This window comes from Monodon monoceros, unplaced genomic scaffold (assembly GCF_005190385.1).
Source record: "Monodon monoceros isolate NGI ecotype Baffin Bay Population unplaced genomic scaffold, NGI_Narwhal_1 Super_Scaffold_2, whole genome shotgun sequence".
In the NCBI taxonomy this organism is placed as follows: domain Eukaryota; kingdom Metazoa; phylum Chordata; class Mammalia; order Artiodactyla; family Monodontidae; genus Monodon; species Monodon monoceros.
The window spans coordinates 18,529,924-18,556,866 of record NW_021703776.1 but is presented as its reverse complement, the minus strand read 5'-3'; the positions used below and the strand labels follow the sequence as shown (position 1 = coordinate 18,556,866).

The 26,943-nt window shown below is 38.8% G+C and overlaps 1 protein-coding gene across 1 annotated transcript in view; it reads left to right on the top strand.

The window, feature by feature from the left end:
• Window positions 1–24: 24 nt before the first annotated feature.
• The window catches only part of LHFPL3 (LHFPL tetraspan subfamily member 3), a 526,198-nt gene continuing 499,279 nt past the window's right edge, over window positions 25–26,943 (top strand). Inside the window, exon 1 of the mRNA XM_029233850.1 lies at window positions 25–469. Coding sequence (XP_029089683.1) covers window positions 28–469 — 442 coding nt within the window. The 5' untranslated portion in view covers window positions 25–27. The remainder of the gene's footprint in view (window positions 470–26,943) is intronic.

Below are 26,943 nucleotides of genomic sequence, written 5' to 3'. Positions count from 1 at the left end.
AGGAGGAGGAGGGGGAGGAGGGGGAGAATGCCCGGAGCCGCCGCCGCTGCCGCCGCCGCCGCCGCGATGCTCCCGGCTCAGGAGGCTGCCAAGCTGTACCACACCAACTATGTGCGGAACTCGCGGGCCATCGGCGTGCTGTGGGCCATCTTCACCATCTGCTTTGCCATCGTCAACGTGGTGTGCTTCATCCAGCCCTACTGGATCGGCGACGGCGTGGACACCCCGCAAGCCGGCTATTTCGGGCTCTTCCACTACTGCATCGGCAACGGCTTCTCTCGGGAGCTGACCTGCAGGGGCAGCTTCACGGACTTCTCCACGCTGCCCTCAGGAGCCTTCAAAGCCGCCTCCTTCTTTATCGGCCTCTCCATGATGCTCATCATCGCCTGCATCATTTGCTTTACCCTCTTCTTCTTCTGCAACACGGCTACGGTGTACAAGATCTGTGCCTGGATGCAGCTCACCTCCGGTGAGTGCGCGCTCACCTCCGCGAAGGCGGGGGGACCCGGGGCGCTCGAGCCGGGGAGGGGCGGGAGTGGGAGGGACTGGGGGGCCGTGCGCTCCGCTGGGGGCCGAGCAACTTGAATCCGCTCTGGCGGGAGCCCTTGGAGGCCGGAATCCCCGGGGTTCCCCAGCCTCGACACCAGCGCCTCGTCCCGGGGCTTTCGAGAACCTCCAAAGTGTGGGGCACGCCACCCAGAGGGACGCGATGGAGGCAGGGCGGTTGCTGGGCCGAGTCCCCTACGAACTAGGGATGGGGAGAAGAAGCGGGGGCTCAGGGCGCGAGCTGAGGGACTAAGCAGGAGCTGGCAGCGAGGCGAAAAGCGGATTTGGAGTGATTGTAGTGCAGGGAGGGTCAGCCTGCTCTGTGGCTCTCTGGGACGGTTTCAGTCACCGCTTCTTGAGGGTGGTTGAGAGCTGGAGTGAAGTTGCTTGTCCCGGGAAGTTATAAAATTTTTATCGTCCATCTGGAGGTGAAAAAATTCGAATTTCGTTTTGGGTTTTACCCTTTTAAGAAAAAATGTAGCTAAGAATGTTCCTTCGCAATTCCCCAATGTTACGTCTTCAGTTTGCTTCCTTGTCAGAGCAAAGGTCCTTCCATTTCATCTTTAAACAGAGAAATCTTGAGGGAATCAAGATTTCTCAAGATCTCAGTTTTGGGGAAGTGGCTTTAGGAAGATGGGCAGAGAGGAAAGCTTGTTTCATTGGTGTTTCTGATCACTCTTTGCCTGTGGATAGATGGTTGCTAGCTGGAGAATATGAGAGTACTTTTGCTGAGCATCAAAGTTACGTTTAACCCAGAAAGGATGGGGGTGCATTTCCTGGTGGCTTTGGAGAATCCTGAAACAAAACTGACTCCTTTCCCTACCTCCCGTGATCCCGATTCCCTTTCTGCTAGTCACCTTGGGTGCCCTGCCTTCTAAAGGTAGACTCCATCCTCCAACACTTGACACCCTCCTGTTTTTGTTTTGATTTTATGGATGGTCTGGTTGTGAAGGGATATAGGATGTCTCAGGCAGCCACATTCTCATGTGTATTTTGTTTTATTTTATAGTTCTCTTTCTTAAAGGTGTTACCTTCAAGATTTTGTAGTTTTTCCTATGCTTGGGAAGGTTTTCTGGGGAGTAGGGCTTTGATCCCAGAGTTTACCAGAATGTTACAGGACGATTAAGTCCTGAAGGGGGCCGGACAAGAGCATTAAGTTCATGGTCTTATACTGCTAGTTTACTATAGGAGAAGCTTGTGGGAGAATGAACTTGTTTGGAAGTATTTGCTTTGTATTAAGTATGCCTCAGCTGGTTTTGATTTGCCATATACCGTGAACATGTGCACATGAGAGGCAAGAAATGTACACCAGTAGAGAACACACTCCCCAGAAAATATACCATTATTCTTCTGAAATATGAGTTTTCTGCTTTTCCTTCTGTCCTTCCACCCCCAGCTTCTTGAAGCACCCCCCCCATTTTTATATATAGTGTTGTCTTTTATGGCCATTTCAAGAGCAGACTAACTTTGAGATTTGGAATGAATTCATATATTATTGTTGTTCTTGGCACTTAGCTCTGGTTTGACTTTGAAGATAGCAGGACGTTGAGGATGCAGATGCTTTAGAAAAAAAGAATTGGCCCTGCACAGCTAATTTTAATTTTTCTAAGTTAAATGACCTATTTAGACTGGTGATTCAAATTAGATTCTTTTTCAAAGGTCTGAAAGTAATTTGCAGGTGATGTCTCAACATGTTATAAGATATTTTATTTTTATGAGATTTTGTGCTCTAAACCAAAGTTGTTGTTGTTTTAAAAAGGAAAGAAAACTATCTTTGGTAAAGAATTACCATTTTGAAGTTAATACAAACTGCAACTATTACAATGTTTTTTTCTTTCCTCTTCCTGGAATAGAGCACACAAAAATCATTTATTCTGCAGTAGTGAAATATGATGTCATGTTTTCAGAAATTTGACATCAGTATACTGTCCTGTTTCCCATATACCAATGTAAAATGTAATGATAGCCTTTGTACTGATGAAGATATAAGCACATTTACTTCATTTTCGGAGAAGTCCAGATCCCTAAGTCTCTGGCGTACTTTAAAAATCTTTATTTTCAATTTATTTGGTATTTTATTTCTAGGTAAACCACAGAAGGACATAATCTTATTTATTACTGAAGTATATTAATTAAAAAAGAATTGATTATGAATCAAAGTCAATTATATTAAGAGTTAAAGTCAGTTTTATTCACGGATGTTTTTAAAGGATGGGATAAAGAAGGTATATCTGAAGAAAGTCTTGTTTAACGTGCTTTTAAGGTTTTTAAAGTCTCATGACACTAACAGTAAATTTAACATAATGTATTGTAAGTTACTGTCAAAGTTTAGTTTCTAACCTTTAGGCTTTTTCTTTTTAATGTTAAGAAGTCTTCTCATAATTTAAGTGTACCTAGGCCTCTCAAGTGTAATTTTCTAACTATTAAGATGAGCCTTAATGTGCCGTTTGCTTGAGACTGTTTAACCTTCATTAGAAGTCAAATGATTAAGTTGTGTATTTAGTTATCTAAGCATTTTACTAAACCTCGTATATCAGAGCCAGGTGGAATATCCCATATGAAATGATACACTAAGATGATGAAGCAGGAGACTTTCTTGTGGCAATACAACATCAAGAATTATTCTTTTTATGATTCTGAACAATGAACTAGAAAAAGTACTTTATTTATTGGACCTGAAAATGATGTTGCTTTCTACCTAGATGTGCAAAGCGCACATAATTAATGGTGCTATTATGAACACCTGCCCTCTCCGCGCTCTCCCCTCTGAATCATCATTAACCTCAGTGGAGTGAAACTACAGAATTAGGAGCTAATACGTCACACTTCTTCCAGATGTAATCCTATACTTAGGGACTATGCCAAACATAAAGACTGAAGACAGAAAAATAATGTATAAAATAAATAATAACAATTAGAGATGCAAAATTTCCCCAATTCACAGAGAGACAACTTCTTGAGAAGAGAGATGTTTCTTCTTTCTGTATGATTTCTCTACTAATAAGAAAGAGGTAGATCTGTACTTGTCAAGCAGGGAAATGAAGTACAGATCTTTTTTTTTTTTTTAAATCAGGATGGCAAGGGGATTTTGTCTTTCTGGGAGCTTGACTCTCTGCTTTCATGTATTTGTTTTCAAATCAGTATTTCAGTCTGTTTCCAAGTCTATTAATAGCCAAGTTTCATAAAGGTGGGGTTTTGTTTGTTTTACTGACTATCAACCATGTCTTAAATTTTTTTCAGAGACGCAAGTTTTACCCATTATAGGCCAATGAAATCTTTTATTTTTTTAATACGCTAAAGCATGAAGGCAGAATTTAAGGGTTTTAGACATCCACCACAGACTTCTTGGTGGAAAACTGCAGATGAGGAGGTACTTGGTTTCATCTGTGAATAAGGGGCACCGGATCCAGTTAAATTTCCATCTTTGGTAGGGATAAGATAGGAGGAGGAGGTTGCATTCACCAGATCCCTATCTCTGGTCATTCTGAGTGTACCAACAGGAAGGGCCACCAAGATGGCGAGGCTCTGTGGCAAGGGTTAAGGGCTGAATTGCTTAGTTACCTTCCCCAGCCTCCCAGCCTTAGTTTTCCCCAGCTCTTTTTAATCAGCTTGTTTTCTTAAATTTTATACCTTTGTCATTTAGTTGAGATGAGAGTCACCTGAGGTAATTACTGCATTTCTTAGCCTGCAGGAAGAGCCTTGGCAATGTTATACCATTCTCTCAGGGCACCTTGCTCTTTTCTTATATATCTTATCAGCATTTGAGATTACAAATGTGTTTGTTTGTTTATTAGTTTAATGTCTGTCTTTTCCAGTATACTGAAAGTTCTTTAAATCCATGTCTGTTTTTCATATAGCATAGAGGTCAAGATCATGGACACTGGAGTAAAAAGATGTGGGTTTGAACCCTGGCTCTGCTACTCATTGACTGTATGACCTAGGGAATTAATTTCTCTGTAATTCAGTTGCTCATCTGCAGAGTGAGCATATAATTGTACTTACCTCAGGAGATTGGTGCAAGGATTAAATAAGCCAAGGTATACAGGAGAACAGTGTCTGGCACATAGTAGGCAAGCAGTATAGTTGTGTTAGGTAGGGTTACTGTCCTTATGTTATTATTACTACTGTATCTTGGCACACAGTAGTACGTATATGTCTGGCACATAATAGGTGTTCATTTTTATTGAGTTAATGAATAAAAAAATGAATGATTAATGGCATGAAGAATGAAAAGAGAAGGAAGTGATTTAAAATGTCCCACATGCCATGTTGAGAAGTGAATACCATATACTTTGAAAGCCATGATGCTCATCTTTCTCATTGGTTTGTGGCATCAGCAGTAATTGCACTTAAGGAATTCTTCCAAAATTCTTTGATGGCAGTGGTTGTGACTTGACAGCCTAATTCATGATGAGCTTATTCCCAAATGGAGGGTTTTTCTGATGCATAGGTAATGATCTTTATTACAATGCTAGGATATAATTAATTATATCTTAGGATTCACCATAATTTCCCTTACCTTTTAGTTTCTCATGAAAAAAAAAAATCATGTTATTCAAAATGGAGGTTTTATGTAAGGATCAAAAGGTCAGGCTTTCTTTCATAATAGAGGGGACTCCTGTTCCAGGTTGGGTTTCCTTGCACGCCTATAGGAGCAATCTGGACAGGAGAAGAGGATATGTCTTCCAGGCTTTCCTTTCTTCTTTCTGGGCATCAGAGCAGATGTGCTCTTCTTGGACGTGCAGGCTGGCTCAGATGGGTGGCCCAGCATGTGCAGAGCTCTGATGGGGAACTCTGAAGAGAGGACAAGGTCTGGATTTACTCAAGTTCAGGACCATCATCACCAGTTCTTTATCTGGGTGGTGCTGAGCATGTGAGAAAGTGAGGTCTTGCCTCTTGGAGCTGCTAATCCATCCTAAGTTCAGAGTTATGGAATGGCCCTGAAGAGGGTTTTTTCCTCTGCCAGTGCATTTCAAATACTCCCCCAGATTGCAGAGAAGAATGTGTACCCTCAGGGAAGGCAGTTTTCATTTTCTTACAACACATTTCACTTATAAGAATTTTCGATTTACCAAGCCAAACTTACAAGAAAATGATTTGAAATGAGAATCTAGAAACTGTTTTTTTTTTTTTTTTGCTTTTATGTAGTATGACAAGGACTATGACAATGAAGAGATGTTGGAAAACATATTAATGTGAATATCAAATGATTTTTATAACAGTGAGATGTTAAGTGAACATTTGTGAAAAATAACAGACCCCATATAACCCATAGGTATATTATTAGGTGGTTTCTTTTCTTGGTGTGAGGCTCCATATGTAACAGCTTTTTTCCATTGTAAAAATGTTAAAAAGGTGCTTGTATGCGTTTATAAATAATATATATATACACATACGTACATAACCAGAATATGGTATCAGGTGCTCAACATGAAAATGATTTAGTGATAGGTGCTTCTGTTTGGTGTGGTGATATCATGCAGTAAAGAGAATCCAGGTGGCCAGGCCAGTATGTTACATTTTATGTACATACCTTAGAAATCTTAAAAGTGAGTAAAATTTTAAATGAAAAACAAACAAACAAACAAAAAACCCCAAACCCAGCAGAGCATACAGCTATAGTCGCAGCATGTGGCTCAATGCCCTTCTGCGTGTGGAATGAGGAGATAAACTATGGGGAGAGGAGTAGAGAGAACTTCAGATCGCACTGGCATGAAGCAAAGAACACTCCAGGAGAATTCTAATTTGGGGGCTTCATAGCATGATAACTGGGAGAGTTTTAAAGTGCAATTTCCATAATATATTTGAACTTTGGGGGTCAGCACCAACTTTAATTAATGTGATTTTTCATTATAATGAGTCAAGTGGAGTTTTTATTTGATATGAGGAAAGACCAAGGTGCTGACCTTTATTCTTAATAATAACAAGAAGATATTAATAATGACAGAAAGCTAAGAGGCTAAGAGGCTGGTTCACATATCAAATAGTAGGTAAGTTATTTGATGATTTAAACATAAAGCTGTTATGAAAAGTCATTAGGGCATTTTGAGGAAGGAAAGAAACAACACCATCCTCCCCCAGCATCCTAAATGTTTACATAACTAATATCATGCAGCTCTCAAATTATGATTACGATTCTGTGACGCTTGTACTGCACAAGGTCACAGCACCATCCATAGTTAAATTGTCCTAACTGTAATCTTGAGCACATTTCTCATTGCTTCTGCTAAAATAAAACAGAAGAATGAGTAGCTTGCAAAAGGAAGATAAATAATTTTTTGATCAATATAGACATGAACCATATCTAATTACTATTGAGCAGGGTGAAAAAAGAAAGCAAACTTTTTTGAAATGGAGTTGCTGGCATGGAATTGCCAGAATGGGTCTCTCGTGCCTGGATTCTGATATCATTCCTAATGAAACCAGGTCTGCAGTAGTGTAGGGATTGTCTGTGTGTCCTTAATAGGAGAAAAGATCCTAAATGATAGGCTGTGTGAAGTTAGTCTAATTGCATGAAATTTTGAGATTATGACTTATCAATGAAAGGGCTAGTGGAAGAGAAGTGAAAGGTAGCGAAATGAATAATAAATAGTTGTAGATCAGAACAGAGGCCTTAGCTCAAAGGTAGACATGCAGAACTTAACTAATCAGAAAAGTTTCACACTAGAAAATGATGGCAAACAGGAGCTTGAAGGGAACTCAACTTTGGCTTTAGTACGGAATGCATCATAGGCCCGTTTACTTAAGTGTCTGGAAACTCCTGCGGTGGGGTGCTTTGTATGGCCGTTTTTTGGTTTCAATGAAGATCAAGAGTGAGGTTGTAAAAATCAGAGTGGGAAATGTGTATCATCATTGACAGGAGGCTCAGTATTTGAAACACAGGCAAATGGATCCAGATGTGAAGAATGACAGGGACATAGAAGAGTGACAGCAAAAATAAATGAAGTATGAATAGAGAAGACATGAAGAAATTCAAGGTTGAAAAGCCTGTGAAATTTGATAACATCAAAAGCCCGTTGAATTTGATATCATCAATGGCTTAAAAATGTATTGACACAGGATAAGCAGAGAGCTGGAATATGCATTACAGTGCAAAGCTGTGTGCAAATCCCAATTGTCAAGAAAGAAAAATTATGGATCCACCCCCCTGTATGAAGTTGCAGTAGATTCTAAAATCAAGCTATACAAAGAGAGAGATGATAGAGGTTCTTGTATGGCAGATGCAAACATAGAGGATTAAATAAGTCAACCTAAGAAAGAAAAGGTCATTGTAAAATTTGATAAATAGCATTCCTCCAGTTTCTCTTTGAAATTCTAGTTCCAGATTGTGAAGCTAAATTGATTTCTATAATGCCTTTAGTGGGGAAAGGGAACTTACAGTGAGCATTTAGGGTAAATATATTTGCAGAGCATTTTAAGAACATATATAGTTATAAGCTAGATTAATTGAATTTATCTAAATTTCAGATGATTAATAACCAGCAATATTGTGATCTGTGTAATGCTACATATTATTTAACTGAATGTCCATGTTTTAACCAGTTGACTGGACAAGATGTAGTACTGACTAGTTGGCATTTTCAAAAAACCTTCATAGAGAAAGAATTGCTGTACTGTAGCATTTTACAAACCATGGTTGGTGACCCTTTGATAGGTCATGATATCAGTTTAGTAGATAATGATCAGCGTTAAAGCTTGGATTAAAAAAGAATAGAAAATGTGAATGCAATGCAGATAATAAGGGTTTTGTGAAAACTTTATTTCCTAAAATATTTACATATGTGTATGTTGACTAGATTGCAATGTATTGCTTACTATGGGCTGTATTCAAAATGTGTGAAAGATACTATTCCAGAGAAAAGATGATGTAGTATGAATTTAGAAAAATAATTACCTCTTGTTTGGAAAACTGTGAAAGTTTGCACCAATTCATAGGTAATTTTGCATTAAAGGTAGATTAGCTTTTTACCTATACTTAATCTAAACAATTTGAGACATTTTTCTTATCTCACTTCCATTAATGACTTAATGCTAATGTACCCCAATTAAATTGTGGGTTGAATGAAAATAAGAATTATTTTTTCTAGATGTGATTTGATTGACCATTTATGTGAAAAAAAAATGACATGGTCATAAAGCAACAATCTGTCTAAGCAAACATTTAAGTAAGTATGATTAACCCAGTGCCAAGTGAATATAGACGCACAGGCTTTTAGAAGTTGGAGGGATATTAAAAATTATTTAGCAGTCTCCTCGCTTCCTCGATAAAGAAATAATAATGGTAAATACTATTAAGCAACTACCATTTGCAAAAACCTTAGTATATTTAGTTTGTATATTTAACCTTCACAACAAACCTACAAGGTTAGAATTATTATATACATTTGCATATGAAGAAGTTGAGGCTTAAAAAATTGTTCAAGGTCACATAGCCAGTAAATGATTTGAACCAAAATCAGACTCTCCCCAGTCTGACAGAATATTTTGCGTCTGAGGCTGAGAGAAATTGTCTTGCCAAAATTACACCTTGATAGAGTTGAAACTAACACATCTGATTCCCAGTGCAGTGCCTTTTCTGTCACTTTCTTTTTCCTCCTAACTTAAATGTGCATTTGCAACATTTTGTATCAACATGAAAGGAAGGATCTGGTATTTACAGGGAAGATATCTACATGTTTATCAGGCTTCCCTCTTCAAGCATACTTAGGTGTGATGAGGTACTCCTCGTCCTATCCTTCTCATTTTCATAAGCTAGAGCCTGAGTGGTTCTTTACCCACCTTGTCCCCTTGGTTATATCTCAGATCTCCTTGCTGTTATTCTTAGAGTGTGAATTCCTGTAGGAATGTCCGCATTACTGGCTCTGTGTCATCCATTTCTGCCCTGCGTCAAATGTAGAAACATTCTTAATAGGTTTGCTTATTGATGGCAATGGTGAAGGTGGTGATGGTAGACAGGATCACCAGGTCACAGACACAGTTTCAGAAAGGGTAAAAATAGACTTGGGCAGCTTTTGGAGGCATTAGGGAACTGGGTGTAGATTTACATCTTGACTTGGCTGCTTATTGGCTGAATGATTTTGGCCAAGTCGTCTAACTACTCTTGACTTTCCATTTTCTTGATGTCATTTTTCTAAAGTTAACATAATTGTATTTTGGATACGTAAAAAGAGGCTGTAGGTTATGGACATTAAAAACATATCATCTGCTAAGTGTTGCTGTGCCTTTATCAATAAAGTGAATATTAGGAAAACCGTCAAAGGCAGGGTGAAATTAAAGGAGGAAGCAAGTAGGGAACAATTATAGACAGATATCTAGAGTTAGATTTCCTCAGTATAATGAGACTTTAAATAAAAACACCTGGGACTTCCCTGGTGGTGCACTGTGGTTAAGAATCCGCCTGCCAATGCAGGGGACACAGGTTCGATCCCTGGTCCGGGAAGATCCCACATGCTGCGGAGCAACTAAGCCCGTGTCCCACTACTACTGAGCCTGCACTCTAGAGCCCAAGAGCCACAAGTACTGAGCCCACGTGCCACAACTACTGAAGCCTGCACGCCTAGAGCCTGTCCTCCGCAACAAGAGAAGCCACTGCAATGAGAAACCCACGCACTGCAACGAAGAGTCCCCCCGCTCGCCGCGACTAGAGAAAGCCAGCATGCAACAACGAAGGCCCAATACAGCCCAAAATAAATAAATTAATTAAAAATAAATAAATAAAAACACCTGTGTTCTTAGGATTATTGAATTAATGCATGTAAAACACTTAAAACTGGACCTGGCACACAATAAGCACTCAATAAACGTTAGCTATGATTGGCATTGTTGTTGTTATTACTACTACTAAAGAGAGCAGGGCTGGAGAAGTGGTTAATATTCAGAAAATTTAGTAGACAGAACAGTTGGACTCACAATACACAACTTAAAGAAGGATAATTTCATTTTACAACCTGTATATGCCAGACCTACCTCATTCTGAGGATCAAGAAAGATAATGGCTGTGAAAGCCTTTTAGAAACTGCAGTGTTATATAAATGCCATTGTGATTCCTAGAATAAATTTTGTACATTACTAAGAAAACACCATATTCAGTTAAGAGTTTAATTTTGTGTTGACAGGGTCTAGCTCTTCCATTTTATTTGTCTACAGCAGTGACTCAAAAGTAACAAGAATATATTTTGGAGATAATGTTGAACTATTTAATAAGTTCAACTGAACTAACCTGAAAAAAGAAGCCATGTTTTAAAGGCAATGTGGACCAGATAATCTTCTGATTGTGTCAAGACCTAAGCACTTAGGCATTCTTGTTAAGTTCCCCCCCCCCACTGACAGAGAAATATTAGGTATTACCCTCTTCACAAAAGAAAAATTGAATATTCTCTATCTCTAATAACACTATGTAACAGGAACAAATCAGAAGAAGCATTTTATTCTGTGTTATTTTACAGGTAACTGTAATATATTGAAAATTAGGTTTCTCAATATGATATCTGTGAATCTTTATTTTTCCTCCTAAAGAAAATAGTGATTTAAGATTCTCAGATTTATTGTGTTGCTCTGTTTTTCATTAGCATGTTAATTCCTTTCTTTAGCTTTTCTAAAGAAGGCTTTAAAAAAGCTCAACATTGTTTCTTATTAATAGTCTCCTTTCAGAGTCATGTACCAAAATGTTCATTGCAGCTCTATTTACAATAGCCAGGAGATGGAAACAACCTAAGTGTCCATCATCGGATGAATGGATAAAGAAGATGTGGCACATATATACAGTGGAATATTACTCAGCCTTAAAAAGAAGCGAAATTGAGCTATTTGTAATGAGGTGGATGGACCTAGAGTCTGTCATACAGAGTGAAGTAAGTCAGAAAGAGAAAGACAAATACCGTATGCTAACACATATATATGGAATTTAATAAAAAAAATGTCATGAAGAACCTAGGAATAAAGACACAGACCTACTAGAGAATGGACTTGAGGATATGGGGAGGGGGAAGGGTAAGCTGTGACAAAGTGAGAGAGTGGCATGGACATATATACACTACCAAACATAAAATAGATAGCTAGTGGGAAGCAGCCGCATAGCACAGGGAGATCAGCTCGGTACTTTGTGACCACCTAGAGGGGTGGGATGGGGAGGGTGGGAAGGAGGGAGATGTAAAAGGGAAGAGATATGGGAACATATGTATATGTATAACTGATTCACTTTGTTATAAAGCAGAAACTAACACACCATTGTAAAGCAATTATCCTCCAATAAAGATGTAAAAAAAAAGAGTCTCATTTCAGGTTTAAAGTCATCAGCTTATTGTAAAATGAGAGTATCCATTTGTTATGACTACATCTATGACTATGACCCAAACTGCTGGATTGAATAATGAACAAATGAACATTCTCTGTTCTACATAGTATCAAGATCCCTTTGGTGGTGAATATCCAGAGCTGAGGTTGACAAGAGAACTCATTAAATAAGCATTCTGGATCAGACCATTTGCTTCTAGAGATGCTGGTGAAGAGATGCTGGTGAGCACTGCTGGGCAGCCTCCCAACTGCATCCTGCAGGGGATGGTGAATAGCTCTGCTCTTGCAGACCTCTCAGTCTGTTGGAAAGGGCTCTCTAGCAAGATGAGCTGGGATGGGGAAATGGGCCAGGATCTGTCCAGCTCTGGTTCAGTTTCCTGAAGACCCCTCCATGCACTGCAAGATGGGCTCTAGAGGGAGCTCCAGCCCTGTTATCTTCTCAGAACTTTCCTTTTTATAGGGTCAGGTCCAGAGTCATTTTCCCCCTGACACTATGTGTAAGATAGCATTTTAGAGCATGGAGGGTGGAGGATAAAATATGAAGGCTGAAAAAGAATAGGCATTCATCCAAAATGCAAGCAGTAGACGGGAACACTCATTTACCTATGAGGAAAAAGCCAGCTCCTCCTGGACTTTTTTGCAGTCCCTTGCCTTGATATAAATTCTTTGAAATTACTCTCTATAACTTATCTGACTTGTTAAGAAGCTGTTGTGACTTTCCACTGACCTACTCTTTTTAGAGGACTCATTGGGATGGTCTTTCTCCCCTATGAACATTTTGGCTATGGTTTCTCAGCTTGAAGATGGACACTTTGGAATAACTTGGACATCCCCGGAGAATTGGCAGGTCACTGGAGACCTGCTAATAGTAGGTTACTGTAGAATTCAAAAGAAGTTGAGGCATACAGAACTGCAGGATTCTAAATAGCTGTTTGATCTTGGTGGTCATGAACGATGCATTATGGTTGCAGGTTTCGTCTCTGTGTTACTGAACCAAACTTGGGTCCACTCACCCACTCGAAATAAAGCCAATCTGCTGACACCAGGTTGTGGTGAAGGAAAGTGCAGTGCTAACTGTAGGGCGCCAAGCAAGGAGTTCAGGACAGCTACTGCTCAAAACACCTGAACTCCCTGATGGGTTTCAGTAAAGTATTTTTAAAGGCAAGGTGAGGGAGGGGTGTGCATGTGATCAGCTCATGCACAATTCTATGATTGGCTGATGGTGAGGATCGGGCGGTGTCACAGGTTAACTTTATCAATCCTTAGGCGCCAGTAGGGCTGGGGGCTATGTGCTCATGATCATCAAGTAGTTAATTTCTTCCATTTGGCGGTGGTTTTAGCGTCTGTAAAACAACTCAGGAAATGTGCATCAGATATTATTATCTAGGTACTTCAGAGAGGAGCTACAGCAGAGGATATGGGGGAGGGGTCTGTCCTGGGAAGATTCCATAGGGTTCTGCTTGGTTACATCTGCAGCAGCCTGAGTATGTTTTGAAATTAAAAAAAAAAAGTAGAATTGGAAATACCATTTCTTGGGAAACTTTAGGGACTTTGCAGAATTTAAAAATAATGTTTACAATAACTTAGAACAGGGACCCCAGCCATAAGCAAGTAATGCTTCACATGATCAGAACGAAAAACTGGGCACCTAATTTCGTTACTAGTGCCTACCTACATATTCCAGTCTCCATTTCCTTAAACACAACAGTAACAAAAAAGAGAATGAATGAGTGCCTGCTATATTCACACATACCTTTTTCCACTGGAAGCCACCCAAAGAACACACAAATTCCGTTCTTTTCTTTTTTTCTTTAAAAAAAAAATGGAAGCTGAACTCAGTCTGGTTTCTATTTTGTCTCTTTGGGAACCAGAAGTACAGAAAGTTCTTTAGAGGAAAACTTTCAAAAAGCACACTTCCCTGCTCAATATCAAGCCTTTTTTTTCCATCTCGTGCTCAGAAAGCATTCTTTTTAATCCTCCTCAGATTTCCCCCTCATTAGCGCCAATGTTCCACTCTGCCTCCAGTGCCCTCTAAAGTGTCTGTGCCTGAACAGACCAAGCAGAAAATCTGGAACTGTCTGGATATTGTGGTTCAATAGAGCACACTAAGCATTGCTGTGGGGTCTCTTAGAATTTTGGGGCTGAATTTAACGTGCATAGAACAAAGGGGAAGAATTCTGCAATCAATGTGAGTTCATTTGATGAAGGCTGTTCCTTTCCTTTGTGTACTGTTAAAGAATTGATTTTTTTACAAAAGGTTTCTAAAAGACCAACCTAAAGATGCGGGAGGTGGTCCCTTTACACTGAAGTTTTAATTGTGATAGATTTACTCAGGAAATAGAATGTCTCATATATACTTTTTTCTCTCTAAGTCTCACTGGGATGTGAGCAGTTCATTTGGAATTTATTCCCAAATGTGTTAAACTATGACCTAAGTTTAGTGTAGAAATATGACGTATATGAAGGCAAGCATGAACTTGTACAATGGAAGATAAGGTGATTTAAATTTCTGTTGTAGTTACAATGTTATTTAGACTAGCCATCGTTCTGGATTTGTTTAACATTTGCAGAATGAATCATTGTTTCAGTTCATCTGCAAACATGTTATGAATAATGTTTTATATTGTGTGTATGTGCCTTGTGTGTTTGTGTATAGAGTTTAAAAACAATAATGACCATTTGTGTATCTGCTATCCACTTTCCTGGTTATAACCACCCAGAGGTAGCCACTTCTCTGAGTTTTGTCTTATTACCCTACATTCCTTATATCACTGACGTACATATCCCGAGTAACATGTTGTTTAATTTTTGTCTTTTTCTGTTTTTAAAGGAAATGTTTTTAATATTTCACTATTTAGCATGACATATGCTGTAGATTTTTTTGGCAAATACTATTTATTAGGTTAAGGAAGTTCTCTTGTATTCCTACATTGATAAGGAGTTTTTAGATTGTGAATATATATTGAAATTTATTGAATGAATTTTCTGTAGCTATTGAGGTAATCAAATGACTTCCAACTAGTATATATTGATGAGATGAATTACAATACTGGATTTTCTGATTTGAAATATTGCATTTTTTAAAACAAAGCCAACTTTCACATACATTGTGAGACTCAGCAGTCTCTAATATTTTATTATTTTTAAAGTATTTTCATGAGTAAGGCTTTTGTTTTTTGCATTGTCATACTGTCATTATCTAGTTTGGGTATCAGAGTTATGTAAAATTCATGAAAGTATTTGAGAAGTCTCTTTCTTTTCTTTGAAAGAATTTGTGGACCATTGGAATTACCCGTTCCTTGAATGTTTAATAGAAATACCTTGTAAAAGTGTCTGGGCCTGGTGTTTCCTTGAGGAAGATTTTAAACTGCTGATTACATTAATTGTTATAGAATCATTCAGGTGTTTCATTTCATCTTCAGTCAGTTTTTAAAGATATATTTTTCTAAGAATTTGTCCATTTCATCTACCCTGTCAAATTTACTGGCATAAAGTTGTTCATACTATACTCTTAAAATCGTTGGAGTTGTTCGTTGGCATCCTATTTTCTTTAGATAAATTTTGCCAAAAGTTTGTCAGATTTATTAGTCTTTTTATTTATTTATTTTTAATTTTTTAAATTAGTCTTTTTAAAAGAACCAACTTTGTTGTTCTTCTCCATTACATTCCTCTGTTCTATAGCACTGTTTTGTTTTTGGTTTTTTTTGCGGTACGCGGGCCTCTCACTGCTGTGGCCTCCCACTTTGCGGAGCACAGGCTCTGGACGTGCAGGCTCAGCGGCCATGGCTCACGGGCCCAGCCGCTCCGCGGCATGTGGGATCTTCCCGGACCAGGGCACGAACCTGTATCCCCTGCATCGGCAGGCGGACTCTCAACCACTGCGTCACCAGGGAACCCCTATAGCATTAAGTTTTATTTTTATTTTTTATTTCATTTCTTCTATTTTCTTTGGGCTTATTCTTTTGTTCTTTTTCTAACTTCTTAGTTGGTTACCGAGCTCATTGATTTTTAGCTGCTTACAAACTTACAGAAAAAATGGCTTATCCATAATGAGACTTTTGAAGAGATCGTCTTTAAAAGTTTTTATTAGGAATTGCATGCAACCATCTCAAGTATGACATAAAATGAAAAAATATATACATTCATGAAAGAAAGTTCAAGTTACTTTAAAAATATTTACAAATATTCTAATGGCAGGTTTATACAAATTCACTATATTTAATATTGGATATATATTCAATATATTTAATACTTTATAATTTATTTTTCTTATATAAAGTAAATATAATGAATGTTTTTACAAAGTTACATATAAATGCTCCCAAATACTCTCCCATTTATTCTAGCAATTGATATTATAATAATTTCATTCTCGAGGTGTATCGTAGTATGAAAAACATGAGAAAAAACCCTCACCCACTAAGGGTGAGTTGATGCCACCAAGGTCATTGTTAGCTTTGGTGTTCAATTTTTTCTCTGAAATTTTTCTTATCTGTATGGATTTCTCTTACTTTACTATTGCTAAGCCATGCACATTAAAAATATTTTTGACATTTTATCCAGCATTTTTAGGTATTCTATTTGGGATATTTTGTGGGGGTGCGGAGGGACAGTTGATCTGCCGTGTTGCCCAAAATGTAAATCCTATGGATAATATTTAGTTGACATTGCTTAGTTCTATAACCACGTAGAACTAAACTTCAAAGTGCCCAGTCAGCCAATTTATGCCATTGCTAAAAGGGGTACATGATTGGAGAAGTGTAGATTGATGCATGCAAACCAGTTTTAATTTCTGAAGCCACTGCTCGAGACTCATGAATCTCCCGTGGCAAATTAGCATCATATTTTTCTAAGATGAGCTATATATTAGGAGCAAAGAAGTGAAGGTCTCCACTTCCAATGACATATGCATGTAATGTAGATTTCTCTTAGTTTTTTTTTTTTGACCCGAATTTTACTTTTTTTTATTGGAATTAAAATCTTAAGGTGTGGTATTTTAGTTTCTCTTTGTGGTTTTTTTTTTTTTTTCTGGTTTGTTTGTTTTTTCTGTCAGTTTTAATATAAAAGTACCAAATTAAATAACAGAAATACTGTGATTGAGTTTTCAGTTTTTCTTTTATTCTTTCATTTATTCATTTATCCTTCCTTATTGTGTGCCTGTTATGTGTACTAGAGATGATATGAAGAGCAAAATACTTTCTAATATTAAGGATCTCTTTGTGATTGGTTTTATTCTCAGGATTGGAAAGAATATTGCATTACTAAGAAGAAAAACATGGAGGCAGCTCTATCATACTAGATGAGTGCATAAGCTCTGAAACCAGAATACCTGGGTTTGTGTGGTGGCTGCTTCATTTACAAGGTCATTGTATGACCTTGGACAAATTCTTTAGCCTATCTATGCCTCAGTTTCCTCATCTGTAAAATGAGGATAAAAATAGTACCTTTCTGGGCTTCCCTGGTGGCGCAGTGGTTGGGAGTCCGCCTGCCGATGCAGGGGACACGGGTTCGTGCCCCGGTCGGGGAAGATCCCACATGCCGTGGAGCGGCTGGGCCCATGAGCCATGGCCGCTGAGCCTGCACGTCCGGAGCCTGTGCTCCGCAACGGGAGAGGCCACAACAGTGAGAGGCCCGCGTACCGCAAAAAAAAAAAAAAAAAAAGTACCTAAGGCACTCATCAATGTTAGATATTAGCATCACCATTACGATGGCTGTGTCATCATCATCACTCTAGAAAGGCAGTCCCAGAAGAAACAAAAAGAAGTGTAAAGAGCACAGTGTGTGGCTGTTCTATAAAACTCCCACATGACCTCGACATTTTATTTCTCTTTTAATCTAGAAAAGGAATCTTGTACATTTTGAAGCTGTCAGTTCATTGCTTCTCCATTTCTTGCTGGGTGAGGTTAGCCCTTTCCATTCTAGGCCTTTGTGAGGATTTTATGATAGTGAGAGGAGAACAAAGAAAGATGTGGAAGTTCCCTGAAGTGGATGCCCTTTTAGCCCTCTTTTTGGGTTTGAAGATTGGGATCTGTAGAATGACATCATTAGGGCTTGGACAGGAAGTGTAGCAGTTAGCAATTTAGCTCCTTGCGCCCTTCTTACTGGGAGCCTCTCGAGGACAGGGATCATGGCTGTTTTATTCACCACTGCATTTAGTGCCTAGGATGCTTGTTGTTTTAAGTTTGCTTTACCTTCCAGTGCGTTAAACGTATGCCACAATACAAAGCTCTATCCTAGGAATTGATCTAAAGACAATTTCACAGCTCTTTTTAGAGAAGGGGTCAACATAGGGATTTCCCCACAGAGTCAGTGCAACTAGAGATCCTACCACTTCTGTATGATTTAAGCTCTCCTTAAGAAAACAGGTCCTATTTTTATTTCACGTTTCAAAACAATGAACTATGAGCCAAACTTGATTATGCTTTACTATCTTGTGTGTAGGAATATGGAATGACACATTCTAAATGGCTCACCTTGACAAGAGAAATTTGGCACTGAACAAATAGATGTTTTATTAAAATCAGATATGTGGGCCCTATGCTTTGTGATTTTTGACCTTTAACACAAAGAATGAAAATGTTACAGAACCAAGTAAACATTAACATATGTGAGTATAAACCTTGTTTTTAAACAGACTGTTTTCCAAAAGAAATTCTTTTAGTTCTCAGCCTTCAAGGTAATGACCATAAAATCTGAGAGTAGAGCAAGATGGGATGATCTAGAAGACAAAGGAGGAAGACAGAAGAGAGCAATACGGTTCAAGGAGCTAGACAGATGGGTCTGTCATGTGACAGAGGCAGAAGTAATCTTCTGTGGTCTCTGCCATCCCTGCTTCAGTTACGGACATTTATATAATGGTAGCAAGAGGAGAGCTGATCGGGTAAAGTCTAATCAGGGAGCAAAATAATCTCTCTTAATCCTCCTCTGCCCCATCCTCCTGCTCTTCTTTTCAAATTTGGCTTGACATTCAAATTCTCTGGGAAGGAAGAAAAGCATGAATATATAAAAAAGATAAAACCTGTAGAGGTAGGGAAAGAACATTTTATTTGGAGGCTCACAAAAATACACAATACTGAAAAATTAATTCAAGCCTCCTTCAAAATACAGTAACATCAGTTTGCTGCTTCCTAGGGCAATAATAAAGTGGTGTCATAAGCTATCCTTCATAATCCTGTTTTTTTATAAAATGATTTTTTTACCTTTTCATTGTTATGAGTTCTTAGAAGACATCTAAATAAACCCTCAGAAATAAGAAAGATGTGTAGAATCTTGGGTGTAAAGTAGAGATGGGAAACTGGAGAAAATTGTTGGGAAATGAACTGTTCTCAACGATAAACCCCAGACATACAAGGGAGCCCTTTCATGATATTGCTCAGTTACATTGTTCACAACGATTACTTAAGAAGATGCTCATTGTCTTTGATTTTGAAATGACTTTGTGATGTCTGGCTGCTATGGTAACTGCTCTTTTATTAAAGAGTGACATTTACAGTCAATTAAAATTGTCAACTTGTTGGCATGCGATTCTCGATTTCCCTTACATTTACCCTATTTTCTGACTTATCACATATTTGATATAATCTTACTTTCTGGAAATGCCTAAGTTTCCCTTTGCTTATTTATATGTTAGATTAATATTGCTGTTATGTCTCAATAAGGATTCAGTGTTACTGCAAAGCCAGCTCCTTTTGCCTGCAGTAGTACCACTTACTGAGAGCTCACTATGTACCAGGTACTGTTTTAGGGTACTGCATTTTGCCTGATTTAATTCTCACAAAATCCTGTGGGTGCTGCTACTGCTGTCATTGTTATTATTATTATTATTACCATTTCACTAATGAGGAAATGGAGGCACAGAGAGATTAATAAATCGTGTCTAGGATTACACAGCTAGAACTGTGCTGTCCAATACAGTAACCTCTAGTTACATGCAGCTAGTTAAATTTAAATTAAACTAAATAAAAAATTCAGTTCCTCAGTCACACTAGCCACACTCGAAGTGCTCAGTAGGTCCACGTGGCTTGTGTCTACTCTATTGGACAGTGTAGAACAGAAGATTCCTATCATGGCAGAAAGTTCTATTGGGCAGTGGTGTCGTGAAGCCAGGCTTGAAGCCAGGTGGTTTGCTTCCAGGGTCCACGCTCAGAACTGCACTGAACTATCTTATTTTCCCCCTTCCAGTAACAATCAAGGGACTGGTACCGAGAGTCTATGTGTTGATGTTAACCTAAGGGATAAAGGGAAGACTCATGACTAAAGATGGAATGGGACATTTATTCATTCATTCCACAAATATTTATAGAGCCCCTGAGGAGTGATAGATATTGTTCTAGATGCTGTTGATGGTGCAGCAGTGAACCAGACAGATGGATTCTCTGACCTCACAGAGCTTACATTCTGCTGGGGGCAGACAGACACACACAACTAAATATATAATGTATCAAATGCAATAAGTGCTGTGGAGAAAGCAAAGCATGGTAAGAAATGATGATGGGGAGTGCTGATGAAAAGTCTTTCTGATAAGACCCTATTTAAGAAGAGACCTGGGAGAAAGAAGACATAGAGAGGTGGGAGAGGAGCAAGCCAGGCAGTGGGAGTAGCAGTGCAAGGGCCCTGAGGCAGAGATCAGTGGGTTCAGTTAACCTGTTCAGTGCCACCTAAGATGGCAGGCATCCACAGAAATTCCTTCTCTTCCCTGTTGTCATATCTCATCTCTTCAGCCTTTCTCACCCTTGGTGTGATGTCACCTTTCTTTCCCAGTTTCTGTACATTTTCCTTTGAGCCAGATATTATTGATTTTGTAGTTTGCAGACTTTGCAACACAAAGCAAATCTTGACACCCCTCTATGATTAACCTTGTCTCAACGGGATTACAGGATCATATTTGTTGGAAAAGTCTTTTGGCTTTTCTTGGCCCCCTCCCGCCAATAAATATAGACAAGCCTACCAGATCAGAAGTTACTATATGTAAAGCCAGGCTGATAAAATTCTTCTTAGAAGAAAATTAATGGTGGGGAGGGATAAATTAGGAGTTTGGGATTAACATATATACGCTACTATATATAAAATAGATAATCAACAAGGACCTACTATATAGCACGGGGGACTCTACTTAATATTCTCTAATAACATATGTAAAAAGAATCTGAAAAAGAATAGATATATGTATTTATAACTGAATCACTTTGCTATACATCTGCAGCTAACACAACATTGTAAATCAACTATACTCCAATATAAAATAAAAATTAAATTAAAAAAAAAGAAAATTAAGATGAAAAGAAACTAAATCATAGTCTAAAATTTTACTCCTGGAATCAACAGACTTACGATTTTAATTGTTAATTGTTAATAGTTTCATCAAACATAGAAAATGAATCCCAAGTCTCTGAGTAAATTAAAATTTTTTAAGACAGCCACCTTGACACCCCCTAAGGATACATTCAGCTTCTCATTTGCCAAGTATTTGGAAAGCTTTAATTCGTAAGGCAATTCCTAGGATTTCCTGTGCACCCTCCCTTCCTGACTATGGCACTGTTCCTTACATCCTATAAGTCCAAGTCCATGCTTTCCTTTTCTCTAAGATCTAGTACAACTGGATGACTACTCCCCTTTCTTCTTATTTGTGAGGACAAAGTAAGTTAATGAATTAATATAAAGTATTACTTTTATGTTTGTATTCCAAGCAATTTACATGTAAGTTACTTTTACATGTAAAATTCTTTGAATACTACCACGTACCTGCTAATAGCTGTTATCATTATTACCCCTAATAGTCTATTCCCTTTCTCTGCTTTGTTTAAGCAGGTCTTGTCTCTAGCATACTACCCTTTCTTGCTGTAGCCCACCCATGTCTTCCATCCTGCCCCTGTACCCGACAACTCATACATGGAACATGTCTCCTTTGGTGAGCACTGATTCTCCTCCTAATTCTCCTAATCTATCCTGCACGTTTCAGGAGTTCCTATACCCTGAAAACCCTTTAATATCCTGTACTAGGGCACTGTTGAGATTTCACCTGTTTATAACCTAAAGGGAAAGCCTCAAGGCAGAAGACAATAAGCCTGTTTCTCCAGAGGTGGAGCTTTGTCCAATCTTTACCCTCAGTGTAGGGGGGATCATGTGGGCCCAAAACCAGGACTCCAGCCACGAGTCTGGGTCCAGTGAGTGTGGGCAGGATCCAGGTAGAACCAGCCACAAGCTCCTGGCTAATCTTCCAGTAACAGTTGGGGTTCCCCAACCCCATTTAAAAACAATCTAAAAAAGCTTGAAAGTTGGCAGCTGAGAGGAGGTGAGCCTCCAACTGCACTGGATAGGCGCCTGATTTCCGTGGGGTGCCTGTGAGGGCTACACAGAAAGGCTGTGTTTCCTCTTCTGTTCTGGATGCCTCACAGAGGCTTGGAAGGGGTTGAAATGTACTGATTTCTGTTTGCAGTGGATTTGTGAGGAAGCACTAAAAGCTCTGACGAGTTCAGGAGAACAGTTTATATTACATATGTATGTAATATATATATAATTTATATATGGGTATATATGCACATCTATCACACTGTCACACTATGGGCCACTCTGTGAGGAAGGGTAAGATAGATATGCAGCAGGAGACAGTGTTGGAGAAACTCACCTTTTAAAGCTACCTGAGCTTATAGGCAGCGGCACTGAAGAGGGGTAAATTAGCGTGCGCCGTGCTGCCAGAGATGTTCGATGAGACTAAATGAGGAACATAATATGTGGGAGGGATCACAGTTTTCTCAGAACTTCTGTCATTGAATCACATTAGTTTTTTTTTTTTAAACATCTTTACTGGAGTATAATTGCTTTACAATGGTGTGTTAGTTTCTGCTTTATAACAAAGTGAATCAGCTGTAGTTCTTTTTATGTTTCCTCAGGCCTTAGTTTGGGTCTGTGTCTCTGATAGATACAGTGATAAGTTATTCATTTGTACAGTATATATGCAGAGAGAGAAGATTCTGGATGGAAGAAGTATTTGCAGAGTGAGAGTAATTCCTGTAAGATAAAGGATAATCCTTTCAAACTACCTAAAATCTGAATTATTTCACCTTATTTTCTTCCTCGATGCCTGGTTAGCCTGGAGTTAAGCTGTGAGCCTCAGTGCCTAATAGAGCAGGAGCATGTGCTTCAAAGGGTGCGCAGAACCTGTATAAACTCCCAGCGATAATCGTTGTTGCCATTTAAGGAGCCCTGGGATATAACGGCGCTGTGCTGGGTGCTGTATATGTGGCACCCTGACTCTTCTTAACAGCCCTTCAGGGTAGATTTTGTTATTTGCTGATGATGTCACTGAAGCTCAGAGAGGTTATGCCCCTTGTCCACAGCCACCATGGTAAGCGCAAAAGCAAGGCTTGATTCTGTCTCTCTTCTTTGATGTATTTTTTCTAGTTAGTCCCTTTTTCCCTCATTTCCCCCTCCCATTGCCTTCCTCACCCACTGACAAACCATTGTGAGGAGTCTGAAGTGTATCCTTTCGATTGTATGGATTCTTGTAAAAAAAGACTTCTCTTTTGTGTTCCTCTATTTTTAATTTCAGTAAATGGTATTCTGCTATAGATTTCTCTCTCTCTTTGTTATCCATGTATCTAGTTAAAACTTTTTTCTGTGCAGCACCAGGTTTTGAAGATCCATCCATTGGCTGTAGGGACTTCTGGTCCATTGTTACCGACACCTGTGCAGTACTCCACAGTGGTATCCACCATATTTCATCTGGTGACACCCCGATTGCCTCTAGGTCTCCACCCTGCACTGAGCATCTTGTCCACATCCCTTGATGAACCTGTGTGGGATTGTTTGGGAATTGCAGGACTGTAGGGCACACACATGCTAACTTTGACTGTTTTGGGTCAGTTTGCCATTTGGGCAGGCCACTCCAGTCCACATGTCCACCTGCAGGGCAGGAGTGCTCCTGGACCCTCTCATCTCCACTGGCATCTCCAGTTTTCTCATCTTTTTGTAATTTTCTAATTTTGGTCAGTCTTTATGTGTAATGTCATATCTCCTTGTTTTAATTTACATTTCTCTAGATTTTTAATGGTTTTAAAAAATCATCTCTTTATATGCTTGTTAGCTGAAATTTTTCTGCTGTTAAACTGTGTTCCAGTTCATGGGGTGAAGTTCATGGTCAGAGCTTTGCCCATCTCTCTGTATAAGCATTGTCCATTCAAAATATGATATAAGCCACATATGTAATTTCAGATTTTCTAGTAGCCACATTAAAAAAAAGGTAAAAAGAGACAGGTGAAATTAATCTCAATAATGTATCTTATTTAACTCAATAGATATGTTTTTGTTTCCATATGTAATTGATAAAACAGTTGTTCGTGAGATATTTAATATTCTTTTTTCCATAATAAATCTTCAGAATCCTATCCGTATTTAACAAAGAAAGCACATCTCAGTTCGGATGCTAAATTTTCAGTGACTGAAGTGAAATGCCACTTTGTACAAGTAAAGTTTTGTTTAACAGAAAAATACTTTACATTGTTTATAAAATTTTAGATATGTCTGATTATTAGAAAGCCCTTCTTATATTGAGCCAAAATCTGCTTCTCTCTAATTTCTACTCATTTGTCCTAATACTGCTTTCCATGACCACACATAAAATGTGTAATCTGTTTTGTTTTTTTTTATTGGAGTTCAGTTGCTTTACACTGCTGTGTCAGTTTCTGCTGTACAGCAAAGTGAATCAGCCATACGTATACATATATCCTCTCTTTTTTGGATTTCCTTCCCATTTAGGTCACCACGGAGCACCGAGTAAAGTTCCCTGTGCTATACAGTAGGTTCTCATTAGTTATCTATTTTATACATAGTACTGTATATATGTCAGTCCCAATCTCCCAATTCATCCCACCCCCCGCCTCCCCCTTGCTATCCATATGTTTGTTCTCTACATCTGTGTCTCTATTTCTGCTTTGCAAATAAGATCATCTATACCATTTTTCTAGATTGCACATATATGTGTTAATATACAATATTTGCTTTTTTCTTTCTGACTTACTTCACTCTGTATGACAGTCTCTATGTCTCTGCAAATGACCCAGTTTTTTTCCTTTTTATGGCTGAGTAATACTCCATTGTATATATGTACCACATCTTCTTTATCCATTCATCTGTTGATGGACATTTAGGTTGCTTCCATGTCCTGGCTATTGTAAATAGTGCTGCAGTGAACATTGGGGTGCATGTATCTTTCTGAATTATGGTTTTCTCAGGGCATATGCCCAGTAGTGGGATTGCTGGGTCATATGGTAATTCTATTTTTAGTTTTTTAAGGAACCTCCATACTGTTCTCCATAGTGGCTGTATCAATTTACATTCCCACCAACAGTGCAAGAGTTGCAAGAAAGGGTTCCCTTTCTCCACACCCTCTCCAGCATTTACTGTTTGCAGATTTTTTGACGATGGCCATTCTGACTGGTGTGAGGTGATACCTCGTTGTAGTTTTGATGTGAATTTTCTCTAATGATTAGTGATGGCGGCACAACATTGTGGATGTACTTCATGCCATTGGACTGTATGCTTTAAAAATGATAAATTTTATGTGATATGTATTTTTACCATTATTAAAAAATAATCAAATGTTATTGTCATTTAACAGTGCTCTGCATAGCCAACTACAGAGGGCCCAAATTGGAACACACCTGTTATTGTGGGTTGGTTAGGTGTAATTTAAAAGTGCCAATTTGTTGTGTTTACCTTTGTTTAAGCAAGGGATTCAGGTCCTTGACAAGGGCCCTCAGCTCCCTTACACACTTGAGATGGACATTGTTCAAGCCTATTGTTCTGAATCCCCAGCTTATAATGTGAGGGCACAGGCAGGCTTTGCTTAGACAGCTTGAAAGCATATTGAGTAGTAAAGATAATACAGAATTGGGTGGCTTTCACAGAGCCAGTGATGAAGATCTGCAGATACAGGGAGCTTCTGTTCAGAGTGCATCGACTGGGAAGGCGGTGATGAATCTCTGGGCTGTCAGAAAACTGAGGTTTAGCTTGGCTGTTGTACTTGGGTTCCTGGGAATATTTTACTGCCATGGCTCTTTTCTTCACAGTAAATGCTTTTCAGGCTCGCTTTTTATTGGGAGCTGTGATGTGTGGGTCCTTTCCTCTGTGTATAGCATGAGCTCTCACTTGCTGTACGGTGAATGTCAGCATAATGATCCTTTTGCAGTGGTGACAGTTCAGAGAAATGTTTTTCAAATTTGTTGCTACTGACAGAGATGAATTCCCAGCTAGAGTTATGGATCACCAAGAAAATGGGTTCTGACAGTGCCCTGGGGCCAGGGAGTAAAATGGGCCTTCCCTGGCAGAGGCTGCGTGGAGCATATGTTCAGAGATGACGTGCAGAGCCGCACAAAGAGGGCCAGCTTGGGATGTCCTTCTGTTCGTGTTCATGCTTCTTCCTTCTCAACTGGAAACAACACATTGCATGTCTAATGTTCTCAATACAGAGATTTCTCCTTGGAAATATTTTCAGGTTTTTTAGAAGCAACATTAAGTATTTGAAGTTGTGAAGGAAAAATTTATTTACTGGCATAAGCGGGACTTCAGACAACTCAAAGAATCTTTAGGAGGTCCTATGTTGGGCTACCTTTATGTCATTTTTACAAGTTGAAAATGAAATTTAAAAGTTACTATTAACCATCATATATGATGATTTCATAATTGCTGATTTCAGCCTTTAAAAAACAAATTTTAGACAAAATAAATTTTTTGAGGTGTGAATGTTCCCATCCTTAATGACCCAGTAAACATATAAAACAGCTAAGTACAATTTGATGTGGTCCTTTCCACAAAACTGAATCAGCAAACTTACCCATCTCAGGCCTCCTTCTGTTTATTCAGGTCTCTGAGTGCTGCACGTGGGGACCTAGCAGCAGCTTTATACTTATAGAGGGAGAATTCTGCCCGACTGTATCAACCGTGGCCACTGTTAAGGTCCAGGCTTCAGGCAGGCCTATCTCTAAGGGACACCTATTGAAAGATGATTATTTGAGTGTGATGTAGTATGTTGGATGTCTAAGATGTGCAAGGCACTCTTTACACATGATTTTACTTTTTCTTTTTTTTAAAATATAATACAAATATTTT